Source organism: Colossoma macropomum, unplaced genomic scaffold, assembly GCF_904425465.1.
Source record: "Colossoma macropomum unplaced genomic scaffold, Colossoma_macropomum, whole genome shotgun sequence".
NCBI lineage: Eukaryota > Metazoa > Chordata > Actinopteri > Characiformes > Serrasalmidae > Colossoma > Colossoma macropomum.
Genome location: NW_023494788.1, coordinates 15,440,956 through 15,462,743, shown reverse-complemented (window position 1 = coordinate 15,462,743; position 21,788 = coordinate 15,440,956). Strand labels below are relative to the sequence as shown.

At 39.7% G+C, this 21,788-nt stretch overlaps 2 protein-coding genes across 2 annotated transcripts; one reads left to right on the top strand and one right to left on the bottom strand.

Annotated features, from left to right (window-relative positions):
- Positions 1 to 7,686: 7,686 nt before the first annotated feature.
- Positions 7,687 to 10,432, top strand: lbx2 (ladybird homeobox 2). The gene is made up of 2 exons (XM_036567831.1): positions 7,687 to 8,305; positions 9,181 to 10,432. Exons 1-2 carry the CDS (start codon positions 7,981 to 7,983, stop codon positions 9,642 to 9,644), a joined length of 789 nt encoding a protein of 262 aa, XP_036423724.1. The 5' UTR covers positions 7,687 to 7,980; the 3' UTR covers positions 9,645 to 10,432.
- A 2,587-nt stretch (positions 10,433 to 13,019) lies between these two features.
- On the bottom strand, positions 13,020 to 20,745 carry pcgf1 (polycomb group ring finger 1). The gene is made up of 9 exons (XM_036568617.1): positions 20,614 to 20,745; positions 18,023 to 18,128; positions 17,750 to 17,902; positions 17,585 to 17,656; positions 17,373 to 17,478; positions 15,014 to 15,056; positions 14,749 to 14,835; positions 13,565 to 13,645; positions 13,020 to 13,190 (listed from the first exon to the last, which is right to left on the bottom strand). The coding sequence occupies exons 1-9, from the start codon at positions 20,740 to 20,742 to the stop codon at positions 13,140 to 13,142; spliced, it is 828 nt and encodes a 275-aa protein (XP_036424510.1). The 5' UTR covers positions 20,743 to 20,745; the 3' UTR covers positions 13,020 to 13,139.
- Positions 20,746 to 21,788: the final 1,043 nt, after the last annotated feature.

Genomic DNA, 21,788 nt, shown 5'->3' with positions numbered 1-21,788 from the left:
CCCCTCTCTTTAAAAAGCATACAGCAGGTTCGCGGGGAATTTCATTAATCCTGAGTGATACAGTTCCAGCAGCTACTTACATAATCAACGCGCGAGCGCTTATTTCCACATGGGAGGGGGTTACAGGGCAGCCTGATGATGGAGCTCAGACTTCTTCCTCACTCTGTTCTGTTCTGCACGCTCTCACAATAAGACTCATAAGAGTGCACACAGAGCCTGCAGCGTCTGCCTGTGCAGCTCTGTAATGAGAAGTAACACGTCATTTTTAAACTGGTAAGACTTTCGTTTTGAAACGCTTTCTTCTTGAAACTGCCGTTAGACTCTGTTGTAAGATATTTTTAATAGTAATCCGTCGTGTATTAATCAGAACAATATTAGCACATGTATCTTGAATTAGAGAGTCAACAATGAGTTAGATATAGAAAATAAACCCTGTAAACGATTAGACAGCGACTGTTTCTACTCTGACACTGTCTTCATGCTGAAAACAGGGTTTATTTTCTATATAAAAATAACAGTCGAAAAATAATTTCAGGGAACTATATGTGCTGCTAGCATGTTGTGCCCTAGCCAAAACAGTGTTTAGATAGATAGATAGATAGATAGATAGATAGATAGATGTGTCCAAAAGACCACAGATCATCATCATCATCATCATTATCATCGTCGTCGTCGCTTTGATCATTCTGCTTTGTTCTCCTCCTCAGCTCAAATGTCGCTGCGCTCAAAGGCCAGCATCCATCACGGAGCCTCACAGATACATCACTGGTGCGCGACAAAATGCGCGCGTTTTTGCCTAAATATGTGTTTGTGCGCGCGCACGCGTGTGTATATAAAAGAAGGCTTTTTTTAACTTGAATGAATTTCTATGATTTTATATATATATATATATATTGTGTGTGTGTGAGTGTGTGTGCTGGAAAACGATTTTACATTGTATAGTATGTGTTATACAATCAAAAATAGTAAAATTATCACATTAAATGCCCTTTTCATGTGCCCAAATCATTATTATTATTATTTATTTTTTTATGTCATTGTTTTTATTTCTGTTGTTGCAGTGTTGTGATGATTGATTTTATTAGGCTATAATTCAGCAATAATATTCATGCCCAGCTCATTCTAAATTTGATTGTAGTGAAAAGTGAATCGTATCACAAATAAATATTTGCTCGTATTAAATATAAAATTTGTGTTTTGGAAATCAAGAGATACACTGTTTAACACAAAAATTAAATACACAAAAGCACCGTCTCAGGGCAAGTGAGCCACTTTAATTAATACACTGTATATTAAGAGTTAATTACCATAATTATTAACTCTGGTGAGTTGATCTCGTGGGCTGAACACACATCAACACACACATCCGCTCAGACTGCGTGTGTGTGCTTTTCTCGGCGCAGAAGTGAGCCGAGCTCGAGTTTACAACTGATGTGATATTCAAATATAATCTTATATACAATTAATATAATATTATATATAATTTTAGGTACAGCATGTGTTTTGTAGATGCCGGAACATAACATGAGGCACGTTGAATAGTTGTGCTATTCATTTTCTGCTATATGGTGTGTTTCTTTAGGCTGCTGTAGAGAAAGAATGGTTAATGTTTCTGATGTGTTATTGTTTGCTGTCTTTTAGTTTCCTTTCGTTTGGTAAGAATAATGTTGACGATGCGCATTATATCCACAAACAACCGAGAGACACATTTAAATAATTTAAAGAATATTTAGTTCAGTGTATGCATAATAACATAATAAAATCTGTGGTTATGCCCCATGATTACAGGCTGATATTTGTTTGTTTGTCTCTGAATGTGGGAATTAAGGTGAACTATTGTTCGGCCGCGAGCGTCGCGTTGAATCGAAGTGACTCGGAAACGCGGGTTTATGATAATGAGCGCGTTTATCAGTGGAGCTGAATCCGTTTCTTCCTATTCACACCTGCGCGGATGGGGTAAAATAAAAGCTCCTGTGGTTTTTCCTCCGCCTCTTTTTTATGATCTTCATCCAGCCATGCAGCGCAAGAGCGCAGCCCCTCCGTTCCAGTGGGGGTCCAGGCCCTGATCCTGCGGGGGGAGAGAGCGGCGCGGCCGTTTGTCCGCAGTTTGGAGCTCGAGGAGGGCGCCCTGTCGGGGGTCCGAGCATTTGTCATCCACTGAAAGAGAAAACATCAGCAGGTACTAAACAGCGCGGAACATGACACCATCAAAAGTAGCCCGGGATGTAAAGCAGCGGGCAGCGCTGGAGGTGCAGAGCCGGAGCGGGAGTTCACTGCGCCTCTGCGTCTCTCTCTCTTCCACTCAGCGAGCGGAACGGAGGCGCTCAGCGCGTGTAATGAGGACGCAGGGCCACGCACAGAGACCCGAATGACCGGAGCCCTGCACCCGCACAATTAAGCGCAGCTCGAGCCTCTGCGTTAATGCAGGTCCGATTTCACTGGTGCTTAATTGACTTGTGTCTGTCAAAGTCGACGAAACGCTAATCAATATGACATTAAACCCCATTAACAGACGTTATTAGACACAGCAGCTTATTGGACTTCAGAGTAATTACAGCATTTCTGAGCCTGAGTCAAACTCTGACCCCTAAAGTCGATGTTTAGGGCAAATAAATAAGTAAATAAATAGATTTAAATAAATAAATAAATAAATAAATAAATAAATAAGGTACCGAACTAATATTTTGCTCTATTTTACATCATCTAGTAGTTTTGAGTAATGAAATGTTACAATATTGCATGCTTATTCTGAAAGATAATAATAATAATAATAATAATAATAATAATAATAATAATGACGATTATTATTATTATTATTATTATTATTATTGTTGTTGTTGTTGTTGTTGTTGTTGTTGTTGTTATTCATTTTTTTCTGTTTTTTAAGCCTTTTTTACATGAAGCATTCTGTTTTTATTGTTTGTTTATTTTTTTTTCATATAAAGCAAATTGCTTTGATAAATAATGCACATGGACAGTGCCAGTGCCTGTTGTGGTTACTATATATTTTGTTCTTATCATAAATTAACATCATATTTTTATTATCTGCGGGTGTTAATTATAATAATCTGCTGCTGCAGATTGACAGAAGTGTCAGATTCATCACTTTCTGGTTCCAACTTACTTGAATTATTGAAGTAATCGAATAAACCCAAAACCTCCAATTCAAACCCACAGGGGCTCCTCCATCATTGCCCTCTTCATACTGACATACTTTCCTTCATGTCAACCAACTTTAATTTCTGCAGTATTACAAGCCGCGACGAAATGAATAGAACTATCTTGGCCACTTCACGATTTTTAAGACACGGTTTGCCTCCTTTGCTGTAACTGACCACCCTGGGACCCCCATTTGCAGGAATTAATTACTCATCTTGATGACTGCGTCACTGAACGGGCGCGTGACCAGGCAAACAGGGCAAACTGATACGTCAGCAGCTCAGATGATTAGCATTCACTATAGAATACGCAGCCATTCATTATCTTATCTCGTTTCGTTATTAGCCGTGGACTCCGGGCTGAAAGTGGGTTCAAATGGAAATCTACGGTGGGAATCAGCGGGACCACTCCAGCTACTCCATAACTGACTCTCCGCCGCGGTTAAATGTCAACTCGCGGCCCGCGTTAACGCGCATGTCCCCAAATCGTGTGTATAGTGTAGTTAGCACAGCTGTTTGAGTAGCAAGCAGGCGGCAGAGGGCAAATGCTGTCAGAAACAGATCCGCCTCGAGCAGCCAGCGCAGTGAGGCTCTGTGAAATGACCATATCGCAGCCATGCCCACACCACTTTCAGCGCTTTGTGCCCGTCCAGGAGGAACCTTGGCTCAGGTTTTATTGTTCGGCATAAAGAAGGATACCGAGGGTTTTGATGCACCTGTTTGAGGTGGAGAGTGTGAGTGTGGACCGCTCTGGCGCCTTACCTGAAAGTAATGGGAAAGTAATCAGTCAAAAAGCAAAGGATCAGCTTTAAATCAATTCATGTTCGAACACTGAACCCGATGATGCCCTGAATAACTGAATATACCTGACTGATACAAATAAATAAATGTATGTTTCAGTGAATGAATCAGTGAATCATCAATGAATCATCAATGATCAATCAGTAACCAAATGAATATATATGTATATATATAAACGTGTGCCTGTGTGTATTTTTACTAAACAGAATAACGAAAACAATTTTGTTGATGCAAGTAGTTTATTTATGTGTACACATCTTTACGTAAATTCAATGCATCACTTCATCACTTTTTAAGTGTAAAACATATAAGCTTTACAAGAACATACACCCTAACAAAACTTTGCTGCAAGAATTTGCTCCACAGCTGGAAGGAGCAGGGGGGAAGCAGGAGAAATGTACTTTGCTCACTAATTTTTATAATCTGTGTCATATTGACGCTAAAATTTAACATAAAATGCACTGTGATTAAGGAATACAAAAGACGTCTAAAGATTTTGCTTAAAGAAAGGATTTGGTGATCCCTCCACCACACACACACGCCCACCCCATGCCCTTGATAAGGAATCAAATGCGCAGTAATGAAAGCAAATTATTCCTCCTTCGGTGTCTTTAGCCCCTGAGTTCAGTTGTTTTACTCAAAATGTGATTAAATGAATAGCCTACAGTCATCAAAAATGACTTACATGTTATTCTAATTAAATATATATTGTCCTAAATATTTGCATTAGGCTGGACTGCCAGCTCATCTCGAATATCTGCGCAGGACAGTCTGTGCTTGTGCCTGACCACGACACCCCGACAGAACCGCGGCTCAAATACAGCTCCGCTCCCTTTAGAGCTGATGATTGATTATGTCAGGTGCTCTGTTCCTAATTAACGCTTAAATTAGGCTAAAGAAAACCCTTCGAATTAGCACCGCGGCGTCCGGGGCCGTACAGATAATTTCAGACGCGTCTAGAGGAGAGATCTGCTCGGACTTATGTTTAGGACCTAATAATGCCTGCTGCATTTGAGGGAAATGTAACACCGTGTCCGCTTCGCGCGGCGCAGCCTCGGTCGCGCTCTGCAGCCCCAGTGGGGAGCTGTGAAGTGCTATTGTTGGCGCTCAAATGCCACCATTCGCCGTAGTAGAAATCCTATCCGTCCACATTGCCATATAATACCCGCCTATCGCTCAGCAGGCGCTGCTTTACCAGCTTCCTCAGGCTCGGGCACTTCTTCATGTTCAGCTGATTGATCTAGCAAGAATATAGACTGAAACAAAAACAAACCTCCACCAGCAGCGTCTCGGCTTATATCATTACACACAACAGATGTCTGTAAGATGTCTGTAACATTCAGCTGGTGGGACCAACAAATGTCATTCTTATCCAACAAATGAATTTACCATAATAAAAAATTCTCATTTGTCTAATGTTACACCTTAAATTTGCTATAATTTGATACTTTTGATTACATGTCATTTTCATATTTTACATGCTCATTGCTTTCTATTTTGTTCCACGTGACCGAAAAATGATTAATTTAATATGAAAAATTAAGTATTCAAACTGGGTTTAAAAACACTTCTTCAGATTTGCGCTCGGGGCAGCCTCAGACAACACGTGGACTAAAGAAAACTTAAAATGTCAGATACAGACATGAAGGGGTTAAGGAAAAAGCACATCATGCTGTGCTTGGCCACTGCATACGGCTCTATTAAGCGACTGTAATAAATAGTGCAGCCGACTCTATTGGTTACTTTGGCAAAAGTAAGATGTTTCAGTTTCAGACATTTCCAGCTAGTGAATCATTAGGACGCTCCTCCCCCACCCCAGGAGTGCGCGCGAGTGTGCGTTTCATTGTTACTCATTTGCCATAAAACAGCTTATTGAGCGCGACTCTGTGTCACCCACGTGCGCTGGTGTGGATGCAGTGGAGCAGCGTGTCGTGCTGGTTGCTGCTGGCCTGCTCTGCTCTGCTCTCTGCGCTCTGCGCTCCGCTCCCTCTGTGAATGTCCCCATATGGAGCTTTTGGCACGGACACGGCGAGCTTTCGGCGAACTCGTCATTCATCGCCAGCGGCTCATAGAAGAGAAACATCTATCACTCTAATCGATTACTAAATCCTGACCAAATGATATCACATGTCAATGTCATGCGTTTTTTATTCTTTTCTCCCTCTATCAAATTCCGAGCAGGAACAAACACCGAAGGAAAAGTCAAGTTAGTCTTGAAAATAATTATTTTTTTCAATAATATTTTTTTTTATCATGCTACAGGGTGAATACAAATGACGAGCATATAAGAACATCATTACACTATTCCGCACAGAGAAAACAGTAAAAAACGAATTAAAAATAATTATTGAACTTTATTAACTTCCTAAAAAGAAAATAAAAAATAAAAAGTATCACTCCTTATTAATAATTAATTGATTAATAAGTGATGTATATATATATATATATATATATATATATATATATATATATATACATCACTTATTAATCAATTTATATATATATATATATATATATATATATATATATATATATATATATACACACACACACACATGGTGGTAATAGATATCCAGATCAATTAAAACATTTCAAGCTATGGTATTAAAAGTTAAAAGTAGCTGATGTAACTGATTTGGAATCACAATGGTTGCCAGTCGTTTTAAACGTAATGTACTGAATGTACTTTTCAATAATTTCAATTTAATCAAAGCGGATCTATTTAAAAGCACTTACCTGTCCATTAGTGCTTCTCGATAGTCTTCCAGAGTGCAGGTAAGGATGAGAAAGAGAGAGAGAGAGCTCCTCTACACATCATCTGACTCTCCGAGAAAACCAGAGCTACGCTTTTACCTGCACGCGCACCGCACTGCAGCTTAGCAGAGTCTCATTAAAACATTACAGCGCTACTCTACAGTGGCGCTGCCCTCATAAGTGTCCATTCATAATCATCTCCAAAAAAAAAAAAAATGTATATATATATGTATGTATATGTATATATATATATGTGTGTGTGTGTGTGTGTGTGTGTGTGTATAGTCATTATTTCATTATATATATATATATATATATATATATATATATATATATATACACACACACACACACACACACACACACACACATATATATATATATATATATATATATATATATATATATAATAGTAGTAGGTTCAGTGGGAAAAATTCTCATAACTATAACGTTTTATGTTCTGTCGCAGCTGTGGTAATCATTCTCCGACCATGTAATGATTGTTTGGCTATCAGGTTTACATCCTCCTGCCTGATTTGTGAATAATTAGCCCTGGTAAATAATGAGCTCCCTCTGTTTTTCGCAGGACTCGTCGCGAGTCCTCTTTACTAATTGAGGCCGAGGAGAGGCTGCCGGTGTCCTCGTAATGAGCCCTAACTCTCGCTTTTTACAGAGCACGTGGCCGGCCCTAAGTGGGAGTGGGGTGGCCCATGCATAAACATCGCGAGCCGTCTGCCTTCTCTTTAAACCCGGGTAACACCGCGGGGGAAACTCCTCCTATTCTCGCGTCCAATTAATTATTGTGGTCTGGCCCTTTAAGACGGAGCAGCGGGTCAGCAACTAGTGTAGAGTTTCTCTAATTGAACCTCGCCCAATCAACAATAACTCGTTAGCGATCGCTTGATCTTCTTTTTTTTTGCTCGTTTTGCCGAGAAGACCTTATTATTTTCGTGTGGCGAATCCCCCCCACTACACCACCCGCCCCCACCAACCCCCGGCCAGTGCCCTTCCTCCTTCCTAAACATCTTCATGGGGCTCTTCAGAAAAAGTTGGACTCGCACACGGGGAGACTATGAGAGCGCGGCGTAGCTCGCCTGAAGCATGGTGGAGCTGGAAAAACACTTCAGCCTGAAGATCTCCGACGATCGAGACTAAACCAGACCACAGCTGCGTGTTTTTATACGAAGAAGGAAGCGCTCGCGGCTGTTCGCTCGACATAGAAAACTTTATCATTATTTTTTTCTGGAAACCGTTTCGTGGGACTGCGATGACCTCCAGTAAAGACATGAAGGCAGGCTCTGTTTTGCAGTCCAGCGGAGAGGACAGGAGACGGGCTCCTTTGGACCAGCTGCCGCCCCCTGCCAACTCCAACAAGCCTCTGACCCCCTTCAGTATCGAGGATATTCTCAACAAGCCCTCCGTGAAGAAGTCGGTGGCGAGCCTGTGTCCGCCGCGCGTGCTAGAAAAAGTGAGCGGCTCGAGCGCGCTGCGGAACGGGATCACCACTCCCTCCTCGCCCCTGTGCGCGCTGGAGGAGCTCGCGAGCAAAACATTTAAAGGGCTTGAAGTCAGCGTTATACAAGCGGCGGAAGGTAAAGTAGCCCAAAACATTTGGACTAGTTTTTCTATTTGGACTGAATTTTTTCTACTATTTTTCTTTTTGTTCATATTGTACGTAGATATTACTGATAATATTTCTCTCTGTGTGTGAGAGTGTGTTTAATCGTCAAATGACCGAGTGTATTATTTTTTACATACACTTTTAATTACATATCTGATATTTGGCTAAAGGAAAATGTCTACAAAATCCAATAATATTTTATGAATTTAGGCCCATATTGCGTAGATGCTCTCTGAATGTGGTTAGTCTTCTTTTTAAATTCTTATTAAATTATTAGTGCCAAATTATCTAAAATATTATTAACCATATCCCAGTATTTTACTGCAATTTATGGCTCGCAATTCTTTTTATTAATTTACTTGAGTACATTTTTTCCACGTGCCGCTGTGTTTGTGTCAGAGTTTTGACGTCATGCCAAGTATTTCTGTATTATTATGATGAAGAGAACACATGTTGTAACGTGGCTAATCACCGTGAAATAGTTCTGCACGGCAACCTGAGTGTCCTTGATAACCTCTCAGTAGGATATATGTCATTAGGCTGTGTGTACATGTATATATGGTGTCCATCGCTGGTTGACCTGAAGTGCCCCGTCGCACTCTTGATTGACCCGTAAAATTTTTCGAACATGCTTGGCAATTAATAGCGTTGTTTTGCAAAGCTTTCCACCTTTTTGTTCTCTGAGAACAGATGTTTCGCAGCTGGACCGCACAACCGCGGCCTAAGCACACAATAGCTACAGCACAGCCGCATATAGGCACGAGAAGCATTTCAGTCCCCACTCTGGTGCCTTACTCCCACGCGGATCAACACTCACAACTCCTTTTTTTCTCTCTCCATCTGAAGGTCGTGAACACATGAACGCCTTCGGCCAGCGACAGGCCTCGAAGAAGCGACGGAAGTCCCGCACGGCCTTCACCAACCACCAAATCTATGAACTGGAGAAGCGCTTTTTGTATCAAAAGTACCTGTCCCCGGCCGACAGGGACCAGATAGCCCAGCAGCTGGGCCTGACCAACGCGCAGGTCATCACCTGGTTCCAGAACCGGCGCGCCAAGCTCAAGAGAGACTTGGAGGAGATGAAGGCGGACGTGGAGTCCCTCAAGAAAATCCCCCCGCACACTCTGCAGAAACTGGTGGCCATGGAAGACATGGACGATGCTCAGGGCGGCTCTGGCCCAATCTCGCCCAGTTTATCACCCTCCTCGCACGGCCACAGAGCCTTCCCCCAGTCCCCGTCCTCCTCCAGAGGCCAAACCACAGACGAGTTCTCCGAGGAGGAGGAGGAAGAGATCGAAGTGGACGATTGAAAAAGTGGGCCCACGCTTTCAGAAATGGGCATTTTTTTCTTTATTTTTCACGACTTTTGCACGGACGTTGACTCTGCGGAAGAACTTGAAACAGAAAGGATGTTTTTTTCTTCTTTCTCTCTCTCTCTTTCTCATGTTTTAATTTATTGCAAGGATTGTAAAAGCCTTCGAGATGTCCACGCTTGAGACTGAGGACGTGCTCACGGAGTACATGTTCATTCAGTAGGATGTGAGAAATGTAGTGATTGTGATACAGGATCACGACTGCAACATGTGTATGTACATTTTTAAGTATTATTTCGCGCATACTTTGAGGGGAAACTCGTGCAATTGTTTTGTTACACAGGTCGCCAACGCCATCACACAATTTACATGAATGTTATAGCTGCTAATGATACGTATCTGCCAAATGTGATTTTTTTCCCAACAAATTTCTCAAATATATAGACATATTTATATTTATACAGTGTCAGGAAAAATGTCATTTGGGGCAAAGGCTTACTGTTTGACAAGAATTCACAAAAGCGAAGGCCAATTGATTTTTGGGGCTGAGCAACAATTGCTGAAACGTTTTCTCCCGAGTTATTGATATATTTCTAATAATGACCCTCAACGCTGGATGGAAAGCCACTGTTATGAGAAACTGAATTGATCTTCATGGCCAAATTAGTTGAATAATGAGGGGAAGGTTGTGTGTATAAATCACCGATGCATTTAACGCGATAAAGTTATTGTATCATTCTATTTAATCACCAATTATGTAAATAAAGGGTATATGATATTTCAAACTGTTTGCAGTGAAGTTATAATCTGAGCGCATTTCTGCGTCGTGCAGGGCATATTAATCAGGAACAGCGCATGACCTGAGTGATGGTTCCTTTTCTTTTCTTTTGTTTTTGTTTCACTTTCTTTTCCATAGTGGTGTGGATACAGTGTCCGCGCGTCTACTTAACACAGGGGATTAACATCAGCGTTAACACACCACAGACCTGTTTGACAACAGAGCCAAACACTGGAGCCTCTCTTAACAAATCGTGTTCTCTTCTCATGGTAACTCTTTGTGTGTGTTAAGTGGTTCGAGCTCAATTAGGGGCAATTGAACAGCCCCACCCAAACACCAACACCCCTTACACAAAAAAACACAATTGTCACAAGGCCTTTAGAGCTTCGGGCTGGCAACGAAAAGCTTGCTTTCGCCTTGGCGACATATGGTTTATGAATTTTCTCCAGCCCAAACCAGTCAGCATGATTGATTAGGTTAACCCGCCTTTGCCCGTATAGAAACAGGCCCAGTCGCATCTGCGCCCCTTTAAACGCGGCTGCTGAAAAAACGCCCATGAATAGCAATTGATTAGCATGAGGCTCCTAATGAATAAACCTCAATAGGAAAGTAAAAGAAATGGGAGGACTGCCGCCTCTTTCTGTCCGCGCCCGCGCTGCGCTGCCCCAGCAGCCGTCTGCTCCACAGCTCGGGCTCCATTTGTAGCAGTTGTTAGCAGATCAAGGCAGAAGTTTGAGTCTGGGAAGAGAAAGAGAGCCGCAGAGGCACAATTGGTTTAATCACTCGGAATAGTAGGGGTTGAAAAGTCAAGTTAGGAGTTTTATGAGCGTTTCTTCACTAATAGGTCTCCGCTGAGGGGTCAGCAGAGTCCGGCTTCTCCGTCTCTTCTCCTGCCCTGTGTGGAGCTCGACTGTTTTTCAAATTCGCTGAGATAAGTTTTGGATGAACTCACCTGAGTAAGCAGTGCGGTCAGCCTGTGTATGTCCACGTGCAAATTTAACTAATTAGACGAAAATCAAAACTTGCCCCCGTTAGCGGGGCCGCTGTCTATCTGTACTGATCTGATCTAAATACAATTCACTTCAGGAACATTTTCAATACAATTTAACACCACCAACTGGCCATTGTTCAAGATGTGCCAATTTATGGGACTGTTTTGGAGTTCATACATACATATACACATACAAGAACATTGCTCACTGTAATCTTGTGGAAACGTTGAAATACTTGAGCATGAATAAATACATGTAATAAGCATTTATTACCATTAACTTGCCCGCACCGTGCAAGTTACCAGAACAAAAATATCTACATTAAGTTATAGGTTTATATATATATATATATATATATATATATATATATATATATATATATATATATACACACACACACATATATATATATATATATATATATATATACGTACATACATACACACACGTAATGCATTATACGTTATGTATAGGTACAGTATAGGTCCATCAGACTATTATGTGGACCGTTGCTGTAGTCAGATATGTTCATACTCATTTGGTAACTGACCAACTGATTCGACAAAGCTGAGTCTACATTGTGTTAAATGTAGTCTAAAAAATGAAGAAATAATGAATGAGAAAATAAATAAAAAGAAAAAAATTGTTTGCGCCTGTTTTAAAATCATACGCGACGGAAAAGTTGTGGCCTTAAACAGATAAATAGACGAATTAGCCATTCACTATTTAGGTTTCACTTACTGACAAGGCATTAAACTGAACACGTTTCTATGACTGACGTACCGTGTAAGACGACGTACCAGATTAAAACGGGTTAAAAATAAATACATACATTTATTTTACACTACGGAATCGACATTTATTTAAATGACATTTACACCGAAGAGCTTAGTTCAATAAGAGAAAAATAACGCTACTAGAGAAAAGTTAAAAAAAAAGTCTCTACTAGTTCGAGAGCTTAATTTTCTAAACATGTATTCATCAGTTTTGAGGAAATGGCTCAAATATAACTTGATAATCTTCTTTGACTCACGTCTGGTCGCGCATTAATAAAAAAAAGCCCCTTTATATGAAATTACTGGGATGGCGAATATTTTGGCCCTTTTTCCCCTCGCTTTCATTTGGGGAACAGCTAGATAAGATCAGAAAGATAAAATAGTCAGTGGTTTAGGATTTGTATGTGATTACTTCATAGTGATGGGCGCAAAAATTTCTGCAGAAATTTGAGTCAAAATATCCGTAAAATGTTACCAGGCTTCATTTGCATCGAACCTTTTCTGTAGGCCTAGTCCATCTATGAGCTATTGGCTAGTACACAACAGCAACAGCAATACAGCCCCCTTGTGTTTGTTTTCATAATTGCACTGCTCTGTATTTTTTGCCCACTGCTGAAATCTCAAAGTTCAGACCAGAGGGGTATTTCACAAAGCCCAAAGTTCAGGACTGTCAAACATGCCCTTCTACTGCACAATCTTGACTTTAGGCTTACGTTGTCTTGCTAAACTGATCCTGCTTTGAAATACCAAGCTAACTGTTGACAGACACATCCTTGGTTTTTAGCTGACCTAATAAGGACAAACATGGACAACAGACATTTTTACATTTAAATTTATTTTTCAAAAATACAAAACAAAAAAATAAGTATATATGCACAGAAAAACCTATTAAAATAGATTATGTGAAATACAAAATATTTACACCAGTTGATACTATTACACAATCCTATCTTGTCCTCTTGTCCTTGATAGCATAGTGGAGAACCAGTGGTTGAGCCTGAAAAAGTAAAGAGAAAAAATAACAAATAAACACCAAAAATAAGTGAACACGATCAGCAACAGAATCTTTGCATCCCTTCCATGTCCCCAAACCAGCCGATTATAGTAACCTTAAACATTGAATGTAAGTAAAACTCCATGCGTTCACATTATAAAACATATGAAGCATATCAATATTTAACAGACCACAAACCCTAAGCATACATCCGGCTCTTATTTTGTCAAGTCAAGCGTCTCTTCTATTTATGAGAGGAAACGTGCTTGAGAATTTTGAGTATTGTAAAACGCTTGAGGAATAAACATAATGTCTAAAGAAAGAGTTATTACACTGAAACTGTGGAAGAATGCTGTTTGAGATTAAGATGGAAGTACCTTTCCAAACCAGTGAGACAACCACAAGCGCTTCATTGTCATGTGATCTGGTAGGGATTCATTATTAAATAACATCTGGACCTAGCACAACAAAGACCACACAGAGAAGAGTGGAAAGAAGGGGGAGAGAAGAGAACAGGGGTGTAAGAGGCAAAGGAGATGAAGGGAGTGAGAAAGGCAGGGCCGTTATTATATGAATTTTATTACAGGATTTAATAAAAGTAAAATAAATAAAATAATAATAATGATAATAATAATAATAATAATAATAATAATAATAATAATAATAACAATAATAATAAGCAATATTGGCACATCTTAAATAATAAGTTCAGCTCCGTTTGTAATCCAAATGCACCCCACGGTCAGCCACCCCAAAACACTTATTTTAATAGCCGAGGTTTTGTTAAGGAATTTTCCTCCACAGTAAGCCCACCCAAGAGGTTTAGAATTAAGGTAATGGAGCATGGATGACAAAGTGAACAGAGCTAAAAAACCTTAAAAAGGTTTCTGTTTCAGTGCTGAAAAACTTACAGTTAAGTGATTCATGTTATAAGACAGCATGCATCTTTAATATGTGCTTAAGCAAAGCATTGTTTTATATTTCTTTATTTTAATGCCACAAATAAACTAAAACTACATGCTTGGTATCTTAGCAGTTTGGAAAAGTTATATTTGGAAGTTTGAAAGCTTTGCCCTTGCGCTCCTTTGAACCTCAATGTGAGTCTATTAAAGATGCAAAGTGCAAAATTAGTATTACTAAATTACTAAACAGTGTTAATATTTTAGCAATAATTAAGTACTTATAAATTACTAAATAATGGCATTTATACATTGAATGAACATGCCATTATAGCAGGCATTTAATAGGGGTATGCAGTAAGTTTTATATCATCTAATGCAGTGTAAAAACATACATAAATACATACATGTATATGTTAATTATGTGGTGGACAAATGCCAACAATCATGGAAAAGCATAGATATGTTTACTGTGCGATAGTATTCTGTAAATTATACGTCATGTTTACATTAGTTAGCTTTGTATTTGGTGAATTCATGGGTTTTCACGTGTGAATTCATGAATTAAAAGCCCTTCTGAACCAATGCCTCTAGATTACCTCGTGCCAATTCTGAATAAAAATGAGCTCACTTCAGTTTGGTAAAAGATTTAAGGGGCAGACCTGGTTCCTGTCTACGTTGAGTCGATGGCACAACACTTTCCTCAAGTGCCTGACCTCCGCTCTGACCGAGCAACGCACAAACTTCTGCTGCAGAGACGAGAGAGAAGACATTTTATCACGACTGAAAAGAGCCTTATTTAAGGTCTACTTTACTGTACACCCATATTGATGTCATGCACTCACATTAAACATTTAAAATGAAAACCATAACATGCATTACATTCATAAGAATGTTACAATTATTTCTTTGTTTATTGTGTCTTACCTGTAGAGTTAATTTATTTTTGTCTTTTCCAGACAAAGATGAGCTGTAAGGACAAACCGAATACAATAAATATAATTAATCAATATATTACATTATATAGCAAGTATGCTTCACTATAAATCAGAGTACAAAACAGTGGAACTGCCTCTCAAATACAGAATAAACAACAGCTACTGACAGAAAAATACTAGAAGACGGGACCAGAAGTCCAGGTGGCAAGACAGTGTACAGGGTGTAGAGATAGAAGTTCAGCCTAACAGAAGGCAAGATGTTAAGCCTTCAACATGAGTGAATGAGGAGAGAATAACAGCATTTCATATTTTGCATATTAACAGGCAAAGAAACACAAACTCTGTCCAACTAAAATGGCACATTAAGTATAAACATCTGTTTGACTATAAAAAATAATCTTGCAATTACTGCATGCCTAATAAATATAGCACTCAGAATCTATTAATTTATGGACTATTCAATACTTTTTGTTTCTTTGACTTCCATCTAGTGCATCTTAGTATAACTTACTTGAGGGTGTGTGCTACAGAATTTATATCATCATATGACTGGTACTGATATATAGACGTGTGTTCCACAACAATGGTGACTGTAAAAAGCAACTACAGATATAAACATTGACAAATTACTTGAAAGAATAACATAGTAATATTTAATTTTAAAATATTATTTTTTTAAAATACTGGAACAGAGGAGAAAATCGGTTATTTGCATATTCATGCGAATTCAATTCAAAGTCAATCATATTCCCCAATTTCATGAGTAAAAAAAAAAAAATGGACAAAAAAATTACAGCAAATTTAAGTCTATAAGTTAATATGGTCTCACACACTTTAGATGCTTACCTCAAGTCCATGACCTGTTAACATCACAAGACTCATGGTCTCTTACTTTAATGTGCTTTGCCAAGATTTAATGGCAGACTCTTTCAGCTGCTACTACTTACAGAGGCTTTTCACTTCAGTTTTGTCTTTAATATGACAAATGCGTGCACAGTTGGATTTCAATCAGAAGACTGACCTAGCCAGTGCAAAACTTTCCACTTTCCTTTTCTGATGATAACTACTTGGTCATGTGTGCCATAACTCCCAATGAATGAGTCTGGAGGCATTTTTGGACCAAAATTTTCTATAAACTTCAGAATTCATTATGCGTGCTGCTTATGGCATCACTAAAGAGCAGTGAGTCAGTTCTGACTCATTAGTCATTTGCCGTCCGTCTTCCTCCATGGTTTTCCCTTTCTATCACTCTAATAGAGCTTTATCTTCAACTCACCCGTCTATAAAACCATTCCAGATCTCATCTGGTTTATCTCTGCGAATTCCAGTCTGGCTTTTTTCTGCTCGTGGCTAAAAGGGGTTTACATTTTGTCATTGCTGTGTTTCTCCTCCTAAAGTTTTCTGTGAATACTGAACTAATATACTTCAATCTCTAGGATATATGCAATATGCAGACAATATGCAGTTTCTTTCTTTCCTTTACAGTTTTAATAACTGTTTTCATTATTCATTCATTATTGCTATGGTCTTTCTTGAATAACCTAAAGGTCTTACCTTTTCTTTTTCATGGTTCTTTCAATGATAATTCATATCGCTGTCTGGCAAAGCTCAGTTACTCCTCAAAAGTTCTAAATAATGTTTACCATAATCTGAAATATCCTCAAAATAGCAGGCTTTTCCATCACAGTCATTTTTCCAGTTTTCATCTAGTCTTATCCCTTATACCTCAAAACTACACTCAGAAAGTAAATAAATTGTAATGACTACAATCATTCCTACAAATTCAAAGAATTAACAGAACATCTGTGACCAATTTACCACAGTTTGTTGTAACTGGAGGACTAATTGCAAAAAAATTAATTGTTCCAAGATTTTACAGGTTTAACCAATAAGACAAAATACGAAATATCAAACATAGTTCACCCTCATATTCATCTTTGTTATAAAATACAAATGTCATTAATATGCCACAGCAATAATCAATTTATGTTCTCGTCTTTGTTTGCTTCTCACTGCATTGACAGTGTTTCAGATCCTTTTCCACTATAATTTTTTATTAGCCTTGATATTTTCACATAGATTGTGTATAAGGTGGCATTGCCTTTTAAACTAAATTTGACCATTTGTAAGGGTTTGAATTTAAATTTTATTTATTTATTGACAATGAATGTGTACAATAGACAGGTGAATACTTGACAAACTATAAAATGGTTCAGTCTTGTCTTGTGATCCTATGATGACATGCAGGATAAAAGCTGAATAGCTAGCAGGGCTCTTTTAATCAGAATAAGCCCACCCCACCCCCCACCCCCCCGCCAAAAAAAAGGACGGGTCACATATAACTATACCTTTGTCTCTCCAGGCAGAGCGAGACTTGCTCATCATATCTGTAGAAATGGGCCTTAGAGTGATCGAAGCTGGTGTACGGTAATCCTGTATTGTCTGGTAATGATTCTATGAGGAACACACATAAAACAAATAGATTATTGAAAAGGGTATTCAGGTTTATAGCAAAGCTTTCACATTCCTTTTCTGTAAGCTTGAACATGAACCTTATTACCATCTCCCGACGGCTGTATTATGCGCTCGAGGCCTCTTGACTGGTAAAATTCCCTGATTCTCTTGTCTTCACCTGAGACGCAAGAAGAGATCATAGACATTAAATATCACATAACTTGTGTGATTTTTCATTGCGGAAGGTCTGGTGAAGTGCAAGGGTACTTACTCTCCTGTAGCCCTGGGACCAGTTTGTAAACAATATCTTGCATTACTCTGTCCAGCTTAAGATTCAGCAAGGGCTGCGTTTCATGAATTTTGATGTTACACATTGGACAATATTTGCTGGTCTGGAGGTATTTCACAATGCAACTCTTGCAAACTAGAAAGAAAAGAAAAACAATAAGCCATGATTCATAAACAATGTACTGAGCAGAATGCACATAGTAGAGAATGGCTGGCACACCTGAGACAGTGCACAGTTTGAGCGCAGAAAACTTACAGGTATGAAGACACTCAGTAATAGTTGTTGCATCAATGAAGTATCCCGCACACAAGTAACACACAATGTGTTCATTTAAGTCCTTGATTTTTATCTTCACTTCTTCCTGTAAAGTCAAAAAAGGCATACTGAAATTAAACTTCAATAACATAGGTCACAGTATAAGTCGGTGACACTTTATGTCTGTATGAACTATGTTACACTTAGGGTATATCAAGTTCTACCTTCATAAAATCAAATGCAGCATTTAGACACTAAAGCGTGTGCACATGAAAGCATGAAGCCTTGGTAAACAGCGTTGAGCGGCTTATTATTATTTTTTTTTCAAAGAAGGAAATAAAAATATGTAGAAAATAAAGCTTATAGCATATGAGTTGGTAAGGGGTTGGCGGGAGGGATGCTGTCACCACTGCCAGCCTGTTAGTGCTTATTTGAGTCGCTTTAGATTCTTGATGTCCACATTTTCTCTGCTGAAAAACTTACACTTTTCATGTTTAATGCCCCAAACGTCACAAAGAAACAAAAGACCCCAAAAAGACCAGAGTGGTGCAAATCCATCAGAAGGTTGTTCCTGACTGGTCCAACAGTTGTTTAGCTGAAATCTTGAACATGCCATGCAGTATAAGTTGTGATGTAGCCCGGTAAAAAGTTATCTGAGAAAATCCAGGGTCTTATTGGACTAAGCCTGAGCCTTCTGGGGGAGGTCAGGTGGGATTTCAGTCTGGACCTACATTCTTCTCCACTGCTCTCCACTCATTACTCAGGTACAAAAATGTGTCAATTTGGCTAATCAGTAACCACTGGATGTAGCAAGACAGTAAGTAAACAGTATAAAACACATGCACACTAAAGCTGCTTTCAAGTCCTCCTCGGAAGTAAGTTAAGTAAGTTCCTACTTACGACTTCGGAGGTTATAAGTACGATTTGATTTGTGTTCAAGTCATTTGGTCAGAAAGTCAGAGGCACGGGAAGTAATGTTTTTTTTCTCTTTGCAAAATGTTATTTTTGTCTCATAGCATTAGAGGTGGGTGATATGGCCAAAATATAATATTGCCATACTTCAGGAAATTTCACAATACACCAAGTCATGTTTTACATCTGATCAACTGGAACTGAGAAAACAGAACCAGTAGTGCTACATTCAAAAAATACCATCAAAAACAATACAATGGTTTTTATTCGATATTTTGCATACTGTGTTGCACTAATTCCAGTTAAATGGGACTATTTTGCTCTCTTTATAATGAAACATTCAATATGTCAGTGTTCTACATGTACTCACAAGGAAGAGTATTTGATTCAAGTTAACCAAACTAATTCAAGATCAAGCAGAACATTAAAAAAAGTACTGACAGCTCAATGGAAACCATTTAAATGGCTGTTTTCAGTTAACTTCGCTGCAGAAATGTCGATCATTGAAAACTATAAAGTGACTATAACATATATAGAGTTCCTTAAGCTTGAACCTGTTAAGTAACTTTACGTATTTTCGAAGCAATAAGTTTGCATGATTTTTAATAAAAAGTCAACTGATTTAAGTTTACAGTGTGCCACTGCATTTTTTGTAGGAAACTTAGCGCTCATCGAACAGAAAAATCTGAGTTTCCCCACTAGCAAATACGACATTGTGGTGGTGTTCATGTGCGCTCATCTCGTACATCCGATATTCCCAACACGACTCGAAAGCAACATGAACGCTACGTGGGAAAATACAAGTGGACTCCGCCCCCTCCGTTCACTGCTGATTAAGTATTAACACCCCGCTGTCAGGTAGCTAACCTACAATTTCTACAGCCAAAATTAGCAGATCCTCAGTATCACCAGCATCCTGCAGAGAGCTGTAGGTCCAAGTCTAGTTTGGGCACAACAGCTTACAATTTTAGGTTACGCGTTCAATAACGGTTAATTGTCGACCCTAACAATAGACACGGCTTCACACGGAGGGCTCGAAGCCGCCCAAACTTTCCGTGTCTCTCGAAGCAGCAGCTGACTACAGCGGAGCGATGTTCGCCTCAGCCACAGCGCCTACGACCGATGAGGACCGCGGAGAGGGTGTAGGACAGTTACAGAGAAAACAGTGTTGGTTATATTCGCTCTGTGAATAAGATTCTCTGACAAACTCCTCATTTCTCCACTCGAGCGCGGCTCTAAGCCAACACAAGGGGAGGCGGTGGCTTTGCCTACTAAATGCACTTGTTCTCTCGTCATGCTAACCGGCTAACGGAGCTATCTTCGCCCGTCGCCGAGGATGGACTCGCTTTCAGTCTTTCAGACCTAGCGGGGGACGGCAGGTGGAAACATTTCCTCACATAAACTAATAAATGTGCAGCTCCTAAAAAGGTGAAACAGCCCGGGAACTCCAAAGAAAGAAAAGCCCCTGAAACATCCTTGTGAGGGTGAACAACAGCACGCTCGCTTCTCCCCCACTCACGCCTGCGCACACCGGCTGCATGCTCGCGCACTCCATCGCTTCCCCACCGTCCGGACGGCGGCACGCGCGGAGACCCCTATTTATACCGTAGCGCGAGGACTCGGTGGAATTCCCGCTACGAGCTGCTGCGGCAGATTTTCAGAAGCTCCCCGTTACTCACCTCGTTTCTTAAAGGGTCGAGTTTATAAACGTTCTGTAGCTGATTTCTTAGCCGCATAGCTATCGCCATTGGACCTTGCTCCGCCATCTTTGGGAATTCTGCATACTTCCGGGTAACGGTAGTGGGCATGTTCGGGTAGAGGCGCTGCGCTGCGCACGGTGACCGGACCTCAGCTCCGCGGCACACCTCCTATCAGCGCACTGTTATCTCCTCATTACAAACCAAGCTGAAGTTAGCTTCATACTTGCCAGCTTTTTGTTTGAAATTTCCCGTTCCACCTTAAATGGCTGAACAGCCGCAGTTATTGTTATAACGCCTCAGGTGACAGAATATAACTGCTGCACCATTTAAGGTGGAACGGGAAAATTCGAGGAACATGCCCGCGAATAGGAAGACAACTTTAGCCTCGTTCATTATAAAGTGTTCTGTATTTCTCGTGGAAAAGCGTGTCACTGTTGCGGTGGAGGGTCCTGGCATGATGTGTGTGTGAGGAAAAGTGATAATTGCACATTTCAGTTATTGAGAACAAGCGATGTCCAGAGAAACAATTACATTTACTTATATACATGTACTCAAGGACAAAATCTACTCAAATATATTTGTGAGATTTTTTTTCCTTAGTTACCTTTGTCATCAAAGGGGAACTACAGTGATTTTTAAATATTTCGACATAATGAAATCAGTTGGTCAGAATTAAATACCTCTAAAAGGTACCTCACAGATAAAAATGGGCTCCCTGATGCCTGAGACATTGTTTCGTGATAGTTTGAGATAAGATTTTTTTGGTTTTTGGCCTAAAACTTATTTTTTTAATCCATTCACGGTGGACAGGTACAAGCACGACGTTTTAAGGGAAAACAGTCAACAAAGAAACCTTTTTTCATTATTATTGTCAGATTTACAATGTTTTACCACAATCAGCACTCCGTATAAAAATCAGAAGACGTGTAGGTTCACTAGTGGTTTTGGAAAGTGAGTAAACTGGCAGGTATGGGTTAGGCTACTCTGCCCACCTCTAGAAATGACTTTTATTGCGGTTCAAATGTACTGTAGGACAGGGGTCCTAACATAATTTGAATCAAGTATATTTGAACAGAGAGCTTAGCACCCCTGGACAGGAGTTTCGGCACCTGCTGTAGGAAATATACCCGAAACGTGTAAGTGTAGTTCCACCT

Bases quoted from the DNA above. Each gene is read 5' to 3' on its own strand.
- lbx2 (XM_036567831.1), top strand. From the start codon at position 7,981: ATGACCTCCAGTAAAGACATGAAGGCAGGCTCTGTTTTGCAGTCCAGC. The intron at 8,306-9,180 runs GTAAAGTAGCCC...CTCCATCTGAAG, and splicing joins CGTTATACAAGCGGCGGAAG to GTCGTGAACACATGAACGCC.
- pcgf1 (XM_036568617.1), bottom strand. From the start codon at position 20,742: ATGCCCACTACCGTTACCCGGAAGTATGCAGAATTCCCAAAGATGGCG. The intron at 17,479-17,584 runs GTAATAAGGTTC...TGTTCCTCATAG, and splicing joins AATACAGCCGTCGGGAGATG to AATCATTACCAGACAATACA. The intron at 13,191-13,564 runs GTACTTCCATCT...TTACTTTTTCAG, and splicing joins TGTCTCACTGGTTTGGAAAG to GCTCAACCACTGGTTCTCCA.